This window comes from Bidens hawaiensis, unplaced genomic scaffold, assembly GCF_021521415.1.
Source record: "Bidens hawaiensis isolate Kalapana, Puna unplaced genomic scaffold, B.hawaiensis_p1.1 tig00017168_1, whole genome shotgun sequence".
In the NCBI taxonomy this organism is placed as follows: Eukaryota; Viridiplantae; Streptophyta; class Magnoliopsida; order Asterales; family Asteraceae; genus Bidens; species Bidens hawaiensis.
Genome location: NW_027492600.1, coordinates 63,372 through 85,000, shown reverse-complemented (window position 1 = coordinate 85,000; position 21,629 = coordinate 63,372). Strand labels below are relative to the sequence as shown.

At 35.2% G+C, this 21,629-nt stretch overlaps 2 protein-coding genes across 2 annotated transcripts; both read right to left on the bottom strand.

Moving 5' to 3' along the window:
* Positions 1 to 5,709: 5,709 nt before the first annotated feature.
* On the bottom strand, positions 5,710 to 7,252 carry LOC143553349 (anaerobic nitrite reductase HB2-like). Its single transcript, XM_077043372.1, has 4 exons — positions 7,136 to 7,252; positions 6,912 to 7,026; positions 6,708 to 6,824; positions 5,710 to 5,920 (listed from the first exon to the last, which is right to left on the bottom strand). The coding sequence occupies exons 1-4, from the start codon at positions 7,228 to 7,230 to the stop codon at positions 5,762 to 5,764; spliced, it is 486 nt and encodes a 161-aa protein (XP_076899487.1). The 5' UTR covers positions 7,231 to 7,252; the 3' UTR covers positions 5,710 to 5,761.
* Positions 7,253 to 11,708: 4,456 nt separating this feature from the next.
* Positions 11,709 to 19,761, bottom strand: LOC143553348 (uncharacterized). Its single transcript, XM_077043371.1, has 4 exons — positions 19,624 to 19,761; positions 12,597 to 13,242; positions 12,245 to 12,402; positions 11,709 to 11,837 (listed from the first exon to the last, which is right to left on the bottom strand). The coding sequence occupies exons 1-4, from the start codon at positions 19,755 to 19,757 to the stop codon at positions 11,723 to 11,725; spliced, it is 1,053 nt and encodes a 350-aa protein (XP_076899486.1). The 5' UTR covers positions 19,758 to 19,761; the 3' UTR covers positions 11,709 to 11,722.
* Between the last annotated feature and the right edge of the window lie 1,868 nt (positions 19,762 to 21,629).

The window sequence follows — 21,629 nt, the reverse complement described above, 5'->3', positions numbered from 1 at the left end:
AAATATGTTAGAGATAATGTAGACAAAGAAAATAGGAGAAACCAGTTTCATTCATTCAACTATATAATTCTTACACAGTGTTGTAAAACTCGCTTGTCGGGTGGTGGGTGGGGACTAGCGATTAATCGGGATTAATCGGATCAGACTTTAATGTATAATTTTAAGTTTTATATATACACGTACACATTTTTATATGTAATTTTTAGTTTTATACACACATAAACATATTTTGACCGGAATCTCGCTAGAAACCGCTGGTTTTTGCTGGAATCTCGTCGGAAACCGCTGTTTTTGTTCAGAATCTCACCGGAAACTGCTGATTTGGTCGGAATCTCGCCGGAAACTGTCGATTTTGGCCGGATTTGACCATTGACTGATTAATTGGCCGACTAGCCCAAAATTAATCAGTGAAGTGGGGACTAGCGATTAATCGGTGCCTAGTCGGGATTTTTGCAACATTGTTCCTACATACATTATGTTGTATATAAATACAACATGAAATCTCAAAGCCTGCAAACATTGGTTTGGGTATACATTGGCCTGCATTGATATACAACTTTTTTTGTATTGAACAACCATTTGGATCACCGATGGACCATTGACCCACCCGATCATCTCTATTTCAGCCTTAGGATTTAGGAGGAAACCGACCATAGGTGATACCCCTATATTTTCGCCACATATGTGACTTCAACCCAAAATCTCTAGCTCCTTTTTAAATGAAGTCTTTGGGTGTCTCACTTCAATCACTTAGGGCTAGGATAATTTTACCGAAGTTAAATAACAAATGAAGTTTAGAATAGAAAAAATTGAAGTTTTTGCGCTTTAATAAGTTTAAATAAACCAACATGCAATAAATACCTTTTAAATCTACAGACAAAAATAATCTTTTAACGAATACATGGTGACCTCATAGATCGGCCTCCACAATAGTGTTTGTACCACCTATTACCCATATGTGGCTGTCCATCACTGAAGAGCTCATGTTAGCTTGAAAGCGTATTTAACTCGAGTCAAATTATATGAAGCTATATCTTGTTTAAAGATTTTAACAGATTAGCTTAAGGTAAGTTTTGAGATACCAATGCTACACATGTTATGTTACAAGTACGTCCGTATCAAGAATGAAAAGAATAAGAAGTGGGCACGCAACGCACAAGCACAATGATTATGAATCCAATAACAACAATATATGTTTGTTGTATTCTAACTTGGTTGAAAAGCAAAAAAAAAATAAAAGAAAGCTTCACGCGTGACAGATGTAGAGGCCAGAAACATTAAGAAATGAAGGCCACAGGTTGCAAACGCAAAACAAATAGAATAATAATAATAATAATAATAATAATAATAATAATAATAATAAATAATACCATATCACATCACGTCACCAACCATCTCCAATTAGAATTTAGATGGATGCATTTAGTGCGGGTGGAGTCCAGTTGTATTGATCTATTGGTCATTGGATTGGACGTGCATTCTCCATTTTCATTTTGATAAAAGCTGGAAAAAACAGGTCTTGATCGTGTTAAACATTTTAGAAACGATAACACAGTTATCAAACATGAAAATGGCTTTTAAAACTAGAAGTCCAGACTTCATCATTTCTTCTTCATTTTATATCTCATGTCAATAATTTTTTTAATTTGTTTTATGCATGAAAAAGAAGAAATGATGAAGTTCAAACTTAAATTATTTATTTTCATGATTTAAACTAGAGGGGGTTTGTTAAATATTGGGCTGATTAAGTTTAATCTTAATATGGGTATTTAACATCTGTTTTCTTATAATATGGAAATCTTCATCCCTATCCATAAAACCTTAAGCACATATTTATTTTTATAATTTGTTCACTTTTTATGGTATCTGTTGGTATAATAGGTGTTACTTCCATTTGACGGTCCAAAGTTCAAATCCCGCACTAGCGATTTTGCTGGATTTAGGAATATATGATTAGCTTAAAAAAAAGTTCCCATGTCTAATTCCCCATATTAATTTAGTCAATTAAATAAAACTATTTTCCACCCCACAACCATTCAAAACTATAGGATAGGGAATGAACATGAACCCTTAAATATAAGAACTTAAGTTTTCTCTATATTAGTTTTCTCTATGTTTAGGATATGGAGATAGAGATGCCTAAATCGGGTTTTTCAAATACCCGGTTTCAGGTATGGAATCAGGTTTGGGTATGACCGGGTATTGGTAATACCCTGGTCGGGTCGGGTTCGGGCATTGTCTCTAAAAATCATACCCTATGCATCGAGTTCGGGTTGGGTATAGAATTGGGTATTCTAAAACCGAGTATTTGAATACCCTATTTTCTGGTATTGAAAAAACCCAATTTTCGGGTTTATTTGGGCTTTTTCCTTGTTTTTTTCGGGTATAGATTGGATTTTTTAAGGGTTACAATTTTTGGGGGTATTTTAGGTTATTTTTCGGTTAATTTCGGGTATTTGAAAAACCCGGTTTTGGGTATTGGAAACCCCAGTTCCGGGTTTGGAACCGGTTCCGGTTTTCGGGTATAAATTGGGTCCGGGTACAGGTTTTGCACCTGAAACGCATATCCTATGCGTACCCTACAGGTAGGGTCGGGTACGGGTTCGGGTATTAAAAACCCACGTATAAAAAACCACGGGTATTTTTTGGGTCCAGGTTCGGGTTTTTTTTCACCTCTATATGGAGATTGGGACTCCCAAGTCCAATTATACTATAGATAAAAATCACTTTGTCGGTGCCATAGAAAGAAATTGAAAGCTAATTGTCTGTGTATTTTTAAAATGTTTGGGTTGTAAAACAATTTGACTGTTATAGTCCAATAGATGTTATGATAATTTAAAAGGCTCTAGGTTTTCTTGATGCATGCTCGAACCCTTGCTCTATCGTTTTTTTAAGTTTAGTTTTCTATATATTTTTGTGGCAACATGGACCACCAAGTCTAGCAATTTGTTTACGCTTATGACACATAATTTTTCTTAGTTTTTCTCATTGTATTTGTGTATCAATTGGTTAGCTACGGTTTTGTTTCGATATGTTTTCTTTTCGATTTTAAATATGTTAATTTGTTGTATTTTGGCATTAACGAATTTTAGTTTCAATACCGCAATAAGTTTAACCGGTATCGTCTGATTCACGTCGACTTGCCGCCGCTGCAACGCAACGAGGTTTATACCTAGTGTATAAGTAAAAATAACAAAATCTCATATCTATGAGTAGAAACTGAATTGTGACTTGTGAGCGCTCTTTGAGCCCAAAAAAAGGTGGCCCATATTTCTCAAAAATATTTTTATATGGCCCAAATCTACAGGGCTGTCACTTTTATCCGAAACCCGACTCGAAAAAGCCCGTACCCGAATCTGAACTAACCCGAACCTGAACCGAAGTAATTTGGGTTGGTTCTCGGGTTTGATTTATAAGTTTCGGGTCAACCCGAATAAACTTCTAGTTTTAAAATTAAATATATTTTTATATATAATAAGCTAAGTCTTAATCTAGCTCTAATCGACTGTTGTCATTCTAACTATTATGGATCGATTGTTTATTATTAATTTATGTTTTCCGTTTATTAATAATAGCAACCGAAATCGAACAACCAAATCACGCCCGATTGAATATGATTAAGGCTCGAGTTAGATTTACTCTTATTTGAATTGTTTTATCAAGTTATGTTGGTTTGCTATTTGATTATTTGTGTTATAAGCAAAGAAGAATATATTGTTTTAATTTTTGCATTGTAATTTTTAAATTTTTTTGTTTTTGTGTTATTTTTCTTTTGTTTGTTTGTTTTCTAGGATACGCGAAACCCGATTAACCAATCCCGAAAAAACCCGAACCCGAATTACCCGAACCCGAAAAACCCGTGAGAGGTTTGGGTTGGGTTTCGGGTCAAGATATAAAACTTTGAAACCCGAAGAATCCGACCCGAAAAACCCAAAACCCGAAGAACACCCCTACAAATCTGAATACATATTTCTAGCCTATTAACTACTCGCAAATTATTAGCACGTGGAAGGGCAATCGACAATCATGAATGTAACAACTAACAACCAGAAGATCTACGAATCTTGAGGAGCACAGTCATATTAAACTTAGCGATATATATAAAGGATGTGGTTTTATAACATAGGCATGTGGAAAAGGGCTTAGGAATGTGTTTGTTACTTAAGGCTTTCAAAATGGTTGGGCCGCCTAATCAACGATAGATTTTTATAGTTTTAGCTTTTACCGTTATATTTTCAGTTTTGGACCGTTGGGTTTTGATTGGATGTATTTTTGAAGAGAAAAATATAATTATTTTAAACGGACAAGATTATATTTAAATTTTAAATGACTAGTTGGATAAGGTTTTGTTTTTCTAAAAGAAGAGGGTTCAGTTTTTTAAAAGACGGTTATCATTAATAAAACATTCATAGTAAGAAGCTTTGATATGGAAAAAAAAAAAAGAAGGTGTTTACAAGTATAATAGTGGATATTTACCCCACTCGGTCCTAGTTACAAGGATGATGGTCTAATTCTCATATATCGGCCGTTCTAAAGAAATTGACTACTCGGGGATGGTTTAAATTAAAAATGAAAAACAGAACATTTACAATAATTATTTTCCTTTGATGTGGTTGACCGGAAAGCAGCTCCTCCATTTGCTACGATATCGTATCTAACCTACTTTAATTATTATTATTATTATTATTATTATTATTATTATTATTATTATTATTATTATACACTTTTGATACATCAACAAACTATATGCAACACTAATATTTTTGGTACTCGCAATTACGATCATGTATATGTTTTTTAACACCAAACACATAGCTCTAAAATCTACCTAGTGTATTTTGTGGGACTCGAACACGTATTATTTTGATCAGGGCCGGCCATGACATCGGGCTGGGTGGTCGACGGCCATATGCCCGACTATCCACTAGGCCCGAATTTCTTTTTAAAAAAAAGATTATATGTACTTTTATGAAAAACGATATGTGCATTAAATGTTTAAACATAATTACATAACAACTGATTTGATCTAGTGGCAAAGGTTAGGACTCCTAACTAAAAAAATTTACGGGTTTTAGTCTCATTTGAGACATTTAATCATATTTTTATATATTATACATTAATATACACGGCCTAAAGTATAACTAAGGAAGCCAATTTAAAAATCATTACTTAAGATCCAAAATACTTTTCGTGTTCGGCCCAATTTTTTTTTCAATTCTTGAAGTCGACCCAGACATTGGTGGAAATAAACACCTAATCCCACTATGCCAAGATACAATCTTCTATATTAATGTTATGCTTAAAGTATTATTAGTGGTGTCATTTTAATAACCAATAAATTATAGTATGAAGTATGAACAGGGGAATATATGGTTGATCTTAAGATCATATAAGCATGATTAGAGTTTGACTTGTATGAGATCATTTACCTTTTTTAATAAGCTTTTATGATTTTCTAGTTTTCTTATAGACCAACTCAAACTTTATTATATTATATTTTTTATGTTTTTAACCAATCCATGAATTACTTTTCCTACTTTTTGGCCAAAGTATATAGTGGTCAAGAACAATTTTTTTTTTTAAAGTCCAAGATAAAAGAACAAACATCTCATTTTATATATAGGATAAAAAGTACAACATAACTTTATTCTTGATATAAGACCAAAAGGGGAAAAAAAACAGATTTCATGAGACTCATTATTATTTGGTTTTGTTACATGTAAAAATGATGAAGACCATTCATCAATGAACTAATGTGGGTTTAAACATTTATAACTGCTGCTGCTGCTTCTTGTTTCATTTCAGTTTTAACGGCATCGGCCAAATGATCATAAGCTACACGCCAAGCGTCCTTCATCTCTTCACTGCATTTCTCGCCCATCGCTTTCTCCACTGTTCTTATCAATGCTTCTTTCACAACCTTAATTTTTTTCAAATTATTATTTTAGATCCATATATTTAACTAGGTTATAAACCTGTCTACTGCACTGGTTGTATAATAAAAATGATATAACTCGTAAATATGTAAATGCTTCTTTTAAAAACGATAGGGTCGGTCTAATAATGAGAGAATGTTTAATGTATAAAAATGTTTTAGGGACAAGCTCAACTTTAAAAAAACAAAAGAAAATTTATAAAAAGAATTATAGAAATCATTATCATTAATTGGAGGGAGAGATGGGAAACAAAAAATTAATTTTTTTTTAAATAAACATGTATAATTAATTGGAGACTGAGGCGGGGAAAAAAGGATGAAGATACACCAGAGAGTGACACGTGACAAAAAAAAAGTAACATTGTTTTATGTGATATAGATATAGATAAATATATAGAATATATAGAGAAATGATATTTTAAGAACTTGATAAGTTGTAAGAACTTTAAAAACTCAATATAGACCACACAATCATTTAAATGGGTATAGAATATGTGGCTAACATTAAATCTGATTAGAAAATGAATTAGAAGAGAGAATAAAGATGGGTGATGATTACACTCGTGTAAACGTTAATTACACCTATGTAAAAAAATATTATAATTTTTTTACGTACGTGTAACCAACATATTACATGTAGATAAAAAAATTCAAAAAAAAAATTATTACGTTGAGTTCTTTCGAGTTCTTAAAATTCAAAGTGGTTCTCAAAAGAAATCAACTCGAAATATATGTACAATCAAAATCCATGAGTTGAAAGAATGATGAATACCTCAAACTGAGGATCAGTAATTTGTTTCTGAAGATGAACAGATCCCAAGTACTTTAGTGTAGAACCTGATATCACAACTTCACCTTTCTCCCTTAGTTGAACTGCTGCCTCACATACCTTCAATCATATCATATACATTACATTATAATAATCAATCACATTAATATGCATATATAACAAGGGTAAAAAGAAAAAATCACACACCATTTTGAAGACTTTAACAGCATGGGACTTGAGCTTGGGGTTATTTCTAGGAAGTTCATTTGTATCTTTCAAAAATGAAAATAGTCCTTTCACCTCCGGGGCTATATCCAATATCCTACAAGTAATTTGTCACAGTATAAATAAATAAAAAAGTTTATACTATGAGCGTTCAGTTGAGAAGTAGAAAAGTACTGGTTCTGTCACTGAACGATTAATTAACTTACATTGCGTAAAGATAAAGACTTAATTCCGGAGTGTCTTCTTTCATCACCTCCCATGATTCCTTCACCAATGTTTCTTGCTTCTCACTAAAACCCATCTCTCTCTTGTTTGTTAATTGTGTGTGTCACCCTATAACATGCACATGTATATATACTAGGCTATGTGTTAAGTATATGGCAAGCATATCCAATTTGTAAGGGATAAAGATGTAAAAGTGTAAAACATATGGCTACGTAAGTGGTTTTGCTCTTGGGCTTCATTAAAGGTCATTTTGGCTTTTAACAAGTGGATGTAAATATGGCAATCATTATATTATACCAATTTCAATAAATGGATTTGGATGGTGCCTATGATTTCATATGTATCTTTTTGACTGATAATTGATCTTATTAATAAACAAATTTGTATACTCATACCAGGATCTATTATAATATTGATTGTTTTAACGGATTCGAATATAAAAATATATATTGTTCTGTTTGGATTCTTTTGAACGATAAACTAACCTACCCCTAAAAAAGTAAAAAACACTTTCATCTGCAAGTCGCTAGATTAAACTCTCAACATTTAGAAAAAAGAGGTGACACCTAACCTACACCATGTTTAGATATCAATAGTTTTAAATCTTAGTAACATATGTGAAATTTGATTATATATATATATTTAAACAATATACATCAAATTATACTCTTTATAATGACCGATCATAGTTTAAGATCAATTGCTCCTCATTTTATAGGAACGATTACAATCTTTCCTGATGATACGAAACTATATACGTACTTGCAAAGACTGGGTTAAAAACTCAACTAAAAAGCGGAAAAATATTGATTAGTCTGAAGTTATAAGGCCCATAATTAATGAACCGAAACACATCATGTGAGCCCTGATTTTCGTGTTGGCGGTTTCCTCGGATTTAACAATTTTTTTTATTTATTTTATATTTTCAACACTTAAAATATTTGAAATTCATTGTACCCACCATTTATTCAACTTGAATCATAGGATATCAATTTTTATGTTAAGATTTGGTTGAAGGAGTCAAATTTTATGTTTCTTCCTTTATTGAATGTGTGTCCACTCAATAGCTAACATATTTCCTTAAGGAACTAATTCATGATATGATAATCTTAAAAAGTTAAAATCATTCACGGAAGCAAATTAAGAAAGTGGGGAGTATATGACAAGATAAGTCAAGATTGGTATTCTTTTGAACAAGTATAAAATATATTAATATTAAATATTAAAATACGTATAAACTTTGATAATACAACTGTATGTGTAGGCTACAGATCTATGTGCGGATTGGCTGTTTACCTTGTTATTATTATTTTTTATTATTATTTTTCAATATTATCTATTATAATATTGATTGTTTTAACGGATTCGAATATAAAAATATATATTGTTCTGTTTGGATTCTTTTGAACGATAAACTAACCTACCCCTAAAAAAGTAAAAAACACTTTCATCTGCAAGTCGCTAGATTAAACTCTCAACATTTAGAAAAAAAGAGGTGACACCTAACCTACACCATGTTTAGATATCAATAGTTTTAAATCTTAGTAACATATGTGAAATTTGATTATATATATATATATTTAAACAATATACATCAAATTATACTCTTTATAATGACCGATCATAGTTTAAGATCAATTGCTCCTCATTTTATAGGAACGATTACAATCTTTCATGATGATACGAAACTATATACGTACTTGCAAAGACTGGGTTAAAAACTCAACTAAAAAGCGGAAAAATATTGATTAGTTTGAAGTTATAAGGCCCATAATTAATGAACCGAAACACATCATGTGAGCCCTGATTTTCGTGTTGGCGGTTTCCTCGGATTTAACAATTTTTTTTATTTATTTTTTATTTTCAACACTTAAAATATTTGAAATTCATTGTACCCACCATTTATTCATACACTTGAATCATAGGATATCAATTTTTATGTTAAGATTTGGTTGAAGGAGTCAAATTTTATGTTTCTTCCTTTATTGAATGTGTGTCCACTCAATAGCTAACATATTTCCTTAAGGAACTAATTCATGATATGATAATCTTAAAAAGTTAAAATCATTCACGGAAGCAAATTAAGAAAGTGGGGAGTATATGACAAGATAAGTCAAGATTGGTATTCTTTTGAACAAGTATAAAATATATTAATATTAAATATTAAAATACGTATAAACTTTGATAATACAACTGTATGTGTAGGCTACAGATCTATGTGCGGATTGGCTGTTTATCTTGTTATTATTATTTTTCATATGAATAAATCAACTAAAAAAAGGTAACGTGTAGCATACTTCTCTAGATTATTCTACTAAAAATAAAAATAGTTTGGGATATTCAATAGGAAAAAAATTCAACAACTCGAAAATTTGTTTTCCATCATAATTAATCACTACTTGTAACTAGTAACTCTTCTTTTGTTTACTCATGTTTATGTAATTAATAACTAAATACTTTAATAACAATAGGAAGGTTTTGAGTTTAACTCTTATGCGTGACAAAGAAAAATTATAATAATTAATAATAATAATAGAGGGTTTTAGGTTGGTCAAGAGGTGAGTTTCCTCCTAAGGGTGGTCTCCTGATCAGAACTAATGCGGCAGACTGATGCACGAGCTTCCCTTCGAGGACGTGCCAACCTAGTGCTCCACAATTCCATATTCAGGGAATGAAGATGATCGGGTGAACCAACGGCCCGATGCTAAAAAAGAAATAAATGCTTCATTCTTTATAAATTACACAAGTTGTGCTTTCTCTAGGCAGAAATAGTATCAATTTGACCATTTTAAATTTATATTCATAAACCGTATATTAACACTTGTTAAACGAAAATGATCACAACTTCAGGCCATTTTTAAGAATTTTATAGTTGACCCTCCAAGTGTGAACAAGCTGAGAATTGTAAAATGTGAAGACATATGTCAAGCTAGAAGTAGAAAATAACAATTATTTTAATATCATATTAGAAAAAAGGAGTGAGAATTCTTACAGACATAATTATATTACTGGCTATACTTGAAAGCTTATAGTTTAGTCTACCATTTATTCGTATCATAAAATGAACTATCCAAAGGCTTGATTGGAGTTGGTGTCATAATGACAAAAGAGAAAAAGATTATAATTAGTTTAAGGGTGTGTTTGGGATTGCTTATTTAAGAGAAAAATGACTTTTTGTTAAAATGACTTATTAACTTATGAATATTCTAAAAGAAGTTTTAAAAAAAATGTTTGGATTAGCTTATGTGTTGAAGAAAACCAAAATGACTAAAAAGTACACTCTTTTTTAAAAGGAGTGTAATGGGTTTGAGTGTTAGAGGGGTTTAATAGGTAAATCAAACCCATTAAGTTAATAAGTTAAAAATTCGTAACTTTTCAAAACCCCTTTTATTTTGTCTTCTTCATAAGTTAAAATCTATAAGGCCTTATGATTTGCCAAACAACCCCTATACACCTTATTAACTTTTCAAAAGTTTATAAGTTATAAGTTGATGAAAATAAGGAATCCCAGACACCCCCTAAATCAGTTAATGGGAGAGGTCAGAGGTGTTCCCTTAATTCATTATAAAACCTATCATTATTATACTAATTACAGGCTATACCTGTGGAGGTTTTATGTGTTAGTCTCATAAAAATTTGAGGGTGTGAATTTCTCATAACATGAAATTTAATACTAAACCAAGGGAAAACTTAAAATACAAAGATATATAAAAATGAGAATTATAGTAAGGGTTCGTGACCACACAAAAAATCTCCTCAAAAATATTCAAAAGATAATAATAAAAATATCATAACTCAAAATACAAATAAAAAATTACCGAAAAAATTTAAAGAACTAACCGTCATTCCTGTTCAAAGAAAAAAAAACGCCGAAAAGACACAATGCTAAAAAATGACAAGACACAATTATAACTAAAAAAGGCACAATAGATCGCAAAATATAAAACAATACCGAACAAAATATAGCACAATATTGAGTAATATAACACAATATCAAGAAAAAAAGACGTAGTGTCAATGAAAAAAAACAAAATCAATGACGAAAATAAACCTAAATCACAATGATAAACAAAAAGACACAATGATTCTTTTCCATCATCATTGTTTTTTTTTAAGACCGAGGAAGACGGTAAAAACATTTTTGTGTTTTTACATTTTTGGTTTTTTTTAATTAAATTTTGAGTTATGATTTTTTTATTAATTTTTTTGAGGGATTTTTTTATGTGGCTACAAATCTTTCTCATGTTTGTCCCTTTTTGTAGAATAACTTAGACCTAAACCAAATGACAATTAGATACATCACATGTACCATTCAAGTAATTTACTAGAGTAAATAACTTCAAGTCAAGATTACATACATCAAAGATAACAATATTCTAATCACTGAACAATGATCATCCTAAATAAGAACTCATACTAGTATTGTTTTCTTTAATAAAGAAACATATTTAAACCTCATTTCACCAAAAAAATCTCACTTCCCAATATGTTTTTTTAAGAATCTGAGAGCTACCATTCACTTCACACATAACTTCAAAAGCGAATCTTGTGAAGAACAAACCTGAACTTTATTCGGACCAGAACTTCACAAACGCAGCAACAACCGTCTTCATAAATGACACGATAGGGTTAGTTTCTTGGCTGACCGATTTCTTTGTTGCTGCTGCTGCTTCACACGAATCACTGCTTAAAGAATCAAGTTTAGCACAAAATCAATAATCTCAAATACCCAACAACCGTTAAACCATTTGAAAGATGATTAAATGTTGAATATAGCCATTACATGGTGCTCTCTGTAAAATAACTTGTTTGAAAATTGTGACTAGAGGTGGCAATTTCAACCATTTTATGTATGTACGAAAAACCAAGAACAAAAAACTGTCTGCAGATCTGTTGACCGGATACGTTATGTGCAAAAAATGACGCGTTTCCACCCAAACTGTTTTGACCAGTCACCCAACCTGCCCGCCAATCTTTTACATCTCAAGTATATGACATGTTTTTTAGTATTACTCGTATATGAAAGACGGTACTTGATATCAAAACACACTCTTTTCATGCATACACACACACACACACATTACACTTACATGTTGATTTCGTTTGATGTTGCATCAGTTGTTTGCTTTTGAACGCTACCACCGGGCTGCATTTCTGATTTGTTCTTATCTGCGGTTGTTTCTTCAAAATCTGAATGTTGCAGAGAACTGCTGGAGCCGTTGCTGTCAAGATACTTAGAACTCAAGGCCTATCAAAGTGGCAAATAATAAACTTATGGTTACTTTTTCAGATAACTAATGAAAAATGTTGTTTGTTTGTCAGATGCTGAATAATATCCTACAGGCCTACACCAGGGATAATATGACCAGAATCAATATAAAAATTTCATGTGTAAGAATAATATAATAAAAGAGAGAAAATTAAATTTTAATATGAACTCACAATGTTTTCAACAGTATCTACAGCTGCATTTGAATTAATATCAGCTTCCACTTCCAAGTCGCCATCTAATAATTCTTTCTCACTTGTTTTCACATCAACATTATAAACCATGCTAGAGACAGGCCTCAATGGAAAAGTCTCAACCACCACATCTTCTGACAAATGACGTATTTGACCTTCACGAGATTCTACTTCTTCTGTTTCACCTTTATGCCCATCCAAAGCCCGTCCCATTAACGGTTCCGTATGCTCTGGTTCTACAATATCTTCACCTTTCATTGTTGCATGACTACTCCCATTAACTAAATCATCATTATCAAGATTCTGTCTATGCATTTCAGGAACCCATTTTGAATTTATAAACTTGTCACGTCTGGATTCATACTCCTTGACTAGTGTTTGGTTGTCTTTTGGCGGTAACCCATGTACATCAGGATCAAATGATATTGAACCCAATTGATTGTTATCCAAGAAACTATCTAGGTTCTCCATGTTCTGCTCTCCAGGTGGCAACTTAGGTGGGGCCAGCACTCGATTTTCCTGAATAAGCTCTCGGAAAATTTCACGCATGGTATAATATGACCCGCCAACTTCCTTGTGGGTCAGGTGCAGTGAAGGGAAAGTCCCATTGTTTGACGCCTGATGTCTGCAGACAGTATAACTAACACTCAAATCAACTTTGTTGGACAAAACTTAAGAAATTAAAAGAAAAAACCAGCCCTAATATATTGTCTTAATTTCGTTGTGATTATTTTGTGCAGGAAAGACTTGAACACCTTGCCTCTTCAAGTAACCGAATTTTTCGGCTTGCAAGCCAGAATGCAATATTTTCTAATTCTAATTCATCACATTTAGTTAATATAAATTTTACACCAGTTGTGGGTTCATTTGTATCAAGGAGGGCCGCTAGTCTCGGGCTTCCTCCTGCGAGTCGCATTGTCCGGCCTGCAGACATCGCGTCTTCCTTATCTATAGCTTAAATCTCTCTAAAAGCCATCTTTCTGATTAGAGGTTAAGTTTTCAGCATCGGGTTTGTTGATAACTCAATAAAGATAATATTGGACGTGTAAACTTTCATAGGAGAGCAGCGTCTTCTGCTGGCTAAATTCTAACCAAAACATGTTTGACTTTTCAAACTAGAAGTAACACGTAATCGGATCTATAAATTCAATGGGATGGATTTATCTGGTCAGATGCTAACTAGATCTTCTGCAACAAATAATTTTAATCACCTTGCGTCAAGTAAACATTGTTATCTTATTTTTCAAGCAATCACAAACTACTTACATGGTTCAAAGTGTTTCTTGATCTGTATTTTGAATATTTTCAGCTTTAAATAAAAACAATGCTGTAAAGGGAGAATTTTCGTTCCGAGACGGTGTAACTACCCACCACCTGTCATAGATAACTTTCCTCAAGGAAGATATAATTATATTGCTTCAAATGGAGATATGCAAGCCCTTCATAAAATCCATGTTGAGGTACCGCTTGCTTATCATAACCAACAATTTGGGCCACCTTGGCATACCTAAACTCTCAATAACCCGAATTGTTGGTTATGTTGAGCATTCAGTGCGTCAACATACATCTTGTGAAGATCTTGCATATCTTCATGCAAAACAATATAACTATTTCTTCCTTAAAAGAAAATTAACCATGTTATTCATGCAAGTAATTATATCGTCTTAGTAATTGTCCCTTTCGCAATATTTATATTTAGAGGTGAAAACACAGATCAAACAACACTTTAAACTATGTAACTAGTGTGTGCATTCACAAGAAAAACAAGATTATATGTTTACCTGAAGCAAGGTGATTAATATTATTTGCCGCAAAATATCTAGTTTGCATCCAGCCGGATAAATCCATCCATTACTAGCCTGGTTACGTGACCTGTAAAGAAGAGGATGTTTACTGACTGAATGATTAATACAATGGTGAACACTCCTATATATACAAGGAATAAACCCTAATGATATCAAATAATCGGCCCATGGGCTTTGTCTAACCATCTAACAATATACGGGCTAAAACCCGATATGAACTAACTAACATTCCTCCTCAAGTTGGAGCATATATGTTAATCATGCCCAACTTGTTACAAATAAAATCTATTTGAGGTTTCCGAAGAGGCTTAGTGAGAATATCCGCAAGCTGAAAGTTTGTCTTAATATGAATCGGTTGAATGGATGGAGGATCTGTTTGTGTGCCTACTACCCGGTCTCTGATAAGATGGCAATCAACCTCAATGTGTTTCGTCCTCTCGTGAAAAACTTGATTCTTGGCTATATAAATGGCTGATTGATTATCACAGTATAGCCGCATCAAGTCTTTAGAAACAACTCCAAGTTCTATTAGAAGACGACGAATCCATGTCATCTCCGATGTTACATCTGCCATAGCTCTATACTCCGATTCAGCGCTCGATCTAGAAACCGTGTGTTGTTTCTTACTTTTCCATGACACAAGATTTCCTCCGACAAACACACAATACCCAGTAGTAGATCGTCGTGAAATCGGACAACCTGCCCAGTCTGCATCTGAGAAACCTGATATCCGACCATCTCCCTCTTCTGTGAAAGCTCCCACTCGACAATGACCCTGATTAGAATATAGGATGCCAAGGCCTGGTGTGGCCTTGAGATATCTTAAGACACGAAGAGCAGCATCCCAGTGACTGGTGCATGGTTCAGCCATGAATTGGCTCAAAACACTGACAGAAAAAGAAATATCCGGTTGCGTGACAGTTAAATAATTAAGTTTACCAACCAACCGTCTGTATCGCTCGGGATCCTTCATCGGATCCCCTTCTTTTGGGAGGAGCTTCTTTGTAGGAAGCATTGGGGTATCAACTGGTTTGCAACCCAGCAAGCCGCATTCAGTCAACATATCAAGGACATACTTCCGTTGAGAGAGAAGTATTCCTTGTGGAGAGCGAGATACCTCTATGCCGAGGAAGTACCGTAGCCGACCTAAGTCGCTAACCTGAAACTGAGTCTGAAGGAACTGTTTGAGTTCAGTGATCCCAGTAGTATCGTCACCTGTGATTATGATGTCATCCACATAAACAATTACAATAATCCTTTTCCCTTTGTGGTGTCTAAAAAAAACAGAGTGATCGTATGCACTATGAGTCATCCCGAACTGTCCCATAACACTCGAGAATCGACCAAACTATGCCCTGGGAGACTGTTTAAGACCATAAAGAGAACGACGTAGTCTGCAAACTTTCGATGCCTCCTCCTCAACAATAAACCCTGGTGGCTGCTCCATATACACCTCCTCAAGAACACCATTAAGGAAGGCGTTCTTGACATCAAGCTGGTGGAGCGGCCAATGATTAATGGCAGCAAGAGCAATGCAAATACGGATTGATGGCCTTTTAGCAACCGGCGAGAAAGTTTCATCATAATCAATGCCATATGCCTGAGAATAACCCTTGGCGACCAATCGCGCCTTTAAGCGATGTAAAGAGCCATCCGGGTGCAGTTTGACCGTGAATACCCAACGACAACCAACAACACGCTTCCCTACAGGAAGCGTTTCAAGATCCCATGTATGATTGGATCTAAGAGCCCCAATTTCCTCCTCCACAACCCGCTTCCATTCTGGATGGGCAAGAGCTGTCATCACATTCCTGGGAATCGGGTAGGAATCAAGGGTAGTAGTGTAGGCATGAGATTCAGGAGACAGATGAGAATAGGCAACATAATCGTGAATCGGGTAACGGGTGCAACATCGAGGCTCTTTGCGAAAGGCAATAGGTATATCAGGAAAAGGGGCACATGGAGGATCATATGGTGTAGTGGAGGTAGGAATAGGTTCGGGAGTGGGTGGGGGGAGGTTGGTCTCAGAAGCGGGAGGTGGAACTGAGGACAAATCATGGTCCGGTTGGGAATCAGGAGGCTGTGACGAGTGATTACGACGTTGACGACTATATGTGAAGAGTAGAGGTGGAGGGTCTGTCGGTAGACCCGTAGGAGCAGGATCAGAAGTAGTTAATACTGGGGAATCTGGTACACTGGGCATGGGAAATGTGGGGATGAAGATAGAGGTGGGTAGATCAAGGTCGGGGAAAGGGTCAGACACAGAAGTGGTAGGCTCGAGTCATGAAAGGTGACATCGGCACTAGTAAAGTATCAGTGAAGAGATGGGCTATAGCACCGATACCCCTTTTGAACTCGGGAGTAACCAAGAAAGACACAACGGATAGCTCGGGGGTCAAGTTTAGTGACCGTCGGACGATGATCATGAACATAAGCCACACAACCAAAAACTTTAGGTGCTAGAGGAAATGGAGTGCCTGTAGGAAAAAGGATAGAAAATGGTGTTTTACCATGAAGAACGGGTGTGGGCATGCGATTTATTAGATATGTGGCAGTGAGAACGGCGTCCCCCAGAAGCGATGTGGAACATGAGATTGAAATATGAGTGTGCGAGCAACATCCAACAGGTGACGATTTTTGCGTTCAGAGACACCATTTTGTTGGGATGTATATGCACACGAGGATTCATGAACAATCCCATGGGTGTTTAAGTATGATGTGAAATCGGTGGAAAAATATTCTTTTGCATTATCAGATCGTAGATTTTTTATTGTTGTGTTAAATTGGTTTTGAACATAAGCATTAAATTCACGAAAGGTGGAAAACACCTCACTACGAGATTTCAATAAATAAACCCAAGTAGCACGAGAATAATCATCAATAAAGGTAACAAAACATTCAAAACCCAATGTGGATTTAGTAGGGCAAGGGCCCCATACATCAGAATGCAAAAGTTCAAAACAACCACTGACTCGACTAGACACTCTAGGGGGATAGGGACGCCTGGTGTGTTTACCAAGCTGACATGACTCACAATGAAAATTAAAAGACGAAAGTGGTAAATCTGGTCTCATTTGCCTCATAACCGCTGTAGAGGGATGACCTAACCGGCAATGGTCCTCTTTGACTTTTGAAACGCAAGTGTTTGCTGTAGGACGTGGCGGGAAGGTCAAGCGGTAGAGGCCTCCTGATTCAAAACCTGTGCCAATCAGCCGGTTCGTCCCCAGCTCCTGAAAGATACAATGAGTAGGATAAAACTTAGCAGAGCAATTATTTTGTTTAGTAAGTTGGCTCACGGAACAAAGGCTATCGGGAAATTTATGAACAAACAAAATAGAAGAGAGGTTTAGGTTTGACGAATTGGTGACGGATCCAATGCCAAGGACGGGGCAAGTAGATCCATCAGCAAGTCGAACTGGCTGGTGGGAAACTTTGTGTAGGCTAGAAAGGATATCGGGGTTCTCAGTCATGTGATGAGTAGCACCTGAATCAATAACCCAAGATGAAGTGAGACTAGGAAATGTACCTGAATTGGCCGTATTTGCGCGTGGAGCGGGGGCGGGTGTCTGAGAATTTAGAAGATGCTGCAGTCGACAATAGTCTTCTTCACTAAACGTGTAGGCCGGAGTAGCGACCGGATCTGAAGCCTCACCGGTGGCAGCCATGCGAGCTTTGGGACGAGGAGGTGGCTGGCTTCCTGGGGGACGATTTGGGCAATCCCATTTTGTGTGACCGGGTTCCTTGCAATAGTGACAGACAAGACCATTACCTCGTCCAATACCCTTTTTGTGGGTCGTATAAGAGCCTCGACCAACACCTTTACCAGTAGAGGTATACATAGCTGATGTGTCTGTAGGATTTGCATCGTGACCATACATCTCCCGTAACATATGATAAGTTGATTCAACAGAGAATGTAGCCGAAGGGTTACTCAACAGTAAGGGCCGAGCGCTCGAATACTTGGGATAAACCGGCAATGAAGGTCATGACATCCATCTTGGTGTTTCGCTCCTCTTGGACCTGTAAATCAGTAATGGGTGGATATGCAGCACGAAGTTCATCCCGGAGTTTAGAAAATCGTGTAAAGTAATCGGTGAATGTAGAATCGCCTTGTTCGGCTCTGCCATAGGCCTGGACCATAGAATATGCATGAGATAGAGACTCTTGAGCCGAAAAGGATGAAGAAAGGTGATCCCACATCTTCTTCACAGTGGAAAAGTTTTGGGCAATAGTGAGAATTTGTGGTTCCATGGCATTCCATAGTGCCATTTGTATTCCACTGTCATCGATACGCCACTCTCGGGTAATCGGATCTGGAGGTAGCTTAGTGAGATGGTCGTCTTTGTCCACACTAGTAAGGCCTTTTTGGACAAAGAGACTCCACGAACTCCAATTTTTTGAGTCAAGCTTGATGGGAATGCGTAGAACAGCAGAGTAGTTGATGATTCCTGGAGCAATCTGAGTTTCTAAAGTCTTGTTGGCCATAGAAGCTGAAGATTTGAACACCGAGCAAGAACTAATACACGAGCCGGGGCAGAAAAATAAAAGTGTCCGAATCGGAAAACTATCACCACAGGGAGGTTCGGAGGTGAAAAACAAGACGTCTGGAAAAAGTCCGATGGCCGGAAAAGGGGCTACGCGCCGTCACTCGCCGGCGCGTGGGTGGCAGCGGCGGAACAAGGGTGGCGCGTGGGGGCGCGTGTGGCGTCGGTTCGGCGGCAGGTTTTCGGGTTATCTAAAACGAGGGTGTCCGGGGACGATGGTGGTGGCGGTGATGGTTGGGGATGTGTCGGAAAAAGATCTGTGACAGAACAGGAGGTGGTGGCTAGGGTTTGTGACTGAGCAGAAAAAAAAGGTGGCGGCTAGGGTTTGTGCAGGGGGACCAGAACTCGTTTTTCAGACTAGGGTTTGGATCGAGAGCCGTAGCTCTGATACCATGTAAAGAAGAGGATGTTTACTGACTGAATGATTAATACAATGGTGAACACTCCAATATATACAAGGAATAAACCCTAATGACATCAAATAATCGGCCCATGGGCTTTGTCTAACCATCTAACTATATACGGGCTAAAACCCGATATGAACTAACTAACATGACCTAAGTTTGAAAGGTCAAACATAATAATCAACTAGGAACACATAGTATCTAGTCATCAACTACTTCTCAAACTTGGTAGCAATTGCTGTAATGTAATTACCTCTTTACAAAAGTCTCCGCCATTTCTTTCCGTTCCTCTTTTGAACGCCGCTTTGATTTTTTCCCTCCAGACGAGTCATTGAGCTTTGCTAGGGCGTATGTTTTCCCAACACACCCTACTTTACTCACTTGCATTTGCTCAGCTACACACAAACATCAAAAGCATAATTAGGTTTCAATATACCATATGGCATATTGACATGTAATAAGTATTCCTATTATGTTTAGGGGGGGAGCAATAATCGAACCGAAAACCATCGAAACCAAACCGAAATGAACCAAAAACCTAATTAATCGTTAATCGGTTATCTGCTACTTTTTGTACCCTAGGTTAACCAAACCGAACCATTCAAATTTTTATATATTTCTAGCTTTTATACCTCCGTTTCATGTTTTATACCACCATTTCATATAGTTATAGCTTCATTTCAGATATTTATGCATCCATTTTATGTATTTCTAAGTAAAAAATTTAGCACACAAATTTTATTTTGGTTATTAACCGAAAGCCAAAAAATTAACCAAATACACGGAACCGAGTAACCGAAAACTGATCGGTTAATTTGGTTGAGACTAATAACCGAACCGAAGCGTGCACACCCCTAGGACTTTATACTGAGAAATGTGAACCCAAAATATAACAACAAGACTAAAAAAAGTCACAATTTACAAGTTAAAGGACTGTAAATAATAAGTCTGAAATTATTAGGGCAAAAATGACACGAATTAATTTGATGATTATGTAAAACTAATTTGAGTTTTGAGAGACATAAAAGCTGTAATGTATCACCGACTACGGAATTGAACATAAATTAGCATCCGATTAAACGAAAAACTGGTAAAATAAAATAAAAGATTGTTTACCTGTAAGTAAGGTGTATGTATGTGAGGGATCGGAGTTGTGATGCGGTGACGAAGAAGAAGAAATGAAAGGGTTTTAAGTGTGAAATGAAAACCCTACACAGTGAGTGTGACACTGGAGTTTCAGTTTGTCTCAAATGTCTACCTTTCTCTTTTCTATTTTCTTTGTTTTTCATGTGTTTTAAGCCAAGCATTATTAAATTATTATATTTGTATTACTAAGAATCATAATATTAAATAGGACGGGTGTGCGTGGTGCGGTTTTGGGCTAAAAACAAATCGAAAACTAATCGGTTTTTGGAATTTTATAATCGTTCGGTTTCGGAATTTTCGGTTTCGATTTTTGGTTTTTGTTTCGGTTTTTGCTATTTGAACTTGAAAATTTTAGGCCGAAAATAATGAATTTAGGTATAAATAATTTTGTTAATTGATAGGCTATTATACATTTGACTAAAAGTATTTGAGCTACATAGTTATTGAATTCTTATAAATTCTTTAAAATAAAAATCTAGAAATCAGTTCGGTTCGGCTTTTTTGGTTTTTATTACATGAAAAAACAAAACCGAATCATTAGTTCGAATTTTACAAAAAACATAAAACCAAATCGTCGCTTTGTTTGTTCAGTTTTTTCAGTTTGAATTTTTGGGTTCGGATCGGTTTTTTCGGTTTCTTGCACACCACAATACTTCAAATTTCACATTTTGTCTCATTAAATGTAATTTCTAATGTAGTACATTTTTTTTATAAGCAAAAACGAACTTTCATTACCAAAACAATAGTTATATTATAAAAACAAGCTTAAAATAAAAATACATGATTAATGAAATATACTTTGGATTAATATACTTTGGATTCCACCCATGAAGTTAAATTTTCAGATTCAGGTATTCCACACTTAATACTCAAGCTCTAGCTCCACCAAATACGTTCCTTTATTCTATAATGTAGTAGCTATTATGATTTCTCCATAGTGAACACAAAGTCAAAACTCTTACAACCCAAAGATGATTCCATATGATAACAAACTTGTATACATGTAAAAGTATAAAATTTTAAATATTTAACGTTATAAATTTTTAAAATTCAAGTTTTTAGAGAGTATACAAATTTATATCAAGCCCTAACTAAACGAGGGTGAAAAGTAAA

What these genes read in the sequence shown, in the direction of transcription:
- LOC143553348 (XM_077043371.1), bottom strand. Translation starts at nt 19,757, where the DNA reads ATGCAAGTGAGTAAAGTAGGGTGTGTTGGGAAAACATACGCCCTAGCA. An exon ending in GCGGAGACTTTTGTAAAGAG is followed by an intron (nt 13,243 to 19,623) that starts GTAATTACATTA and finishes TACTGTCTGCAG; the next exon opens with ACATCAGGCGTCAAACAATG. An exon ending in TAGATACTGTTGAAAACATT is followed by an intron (nt 12,403 to 12,596) that starts GTGAGTTCATAT and finishes CCACTTTGATAG; the next exon opens with GCCTTGAGTTCTAAGTATCT.
- LOC143553349 (XM_077043372.1), bottom strand. Translation starts at nt 7,230, where the DNA reads ATGGGTTTTAGTGAGAAGCAAGAAACATTGGTGAAGGAATCATGGGAG. An exon ending in AGTCTTTATCTTTACGCAAT is followed by an intron (nt 7,027 to 7,135) that starts GTAAGTTAATTA and finishes AATTACTTGTAG; the next exon opens with GATATTGGATATAGCCCCGG. An exon ending in TTACTGATCCTCAGTTTGAG is followed by an intron (nt 5,921 to 6,707) that starts GTATTCATCATT and finishes AAAAAAATTAAG; the next exon opens with GTTGTGAAAGAAGCATTGAT.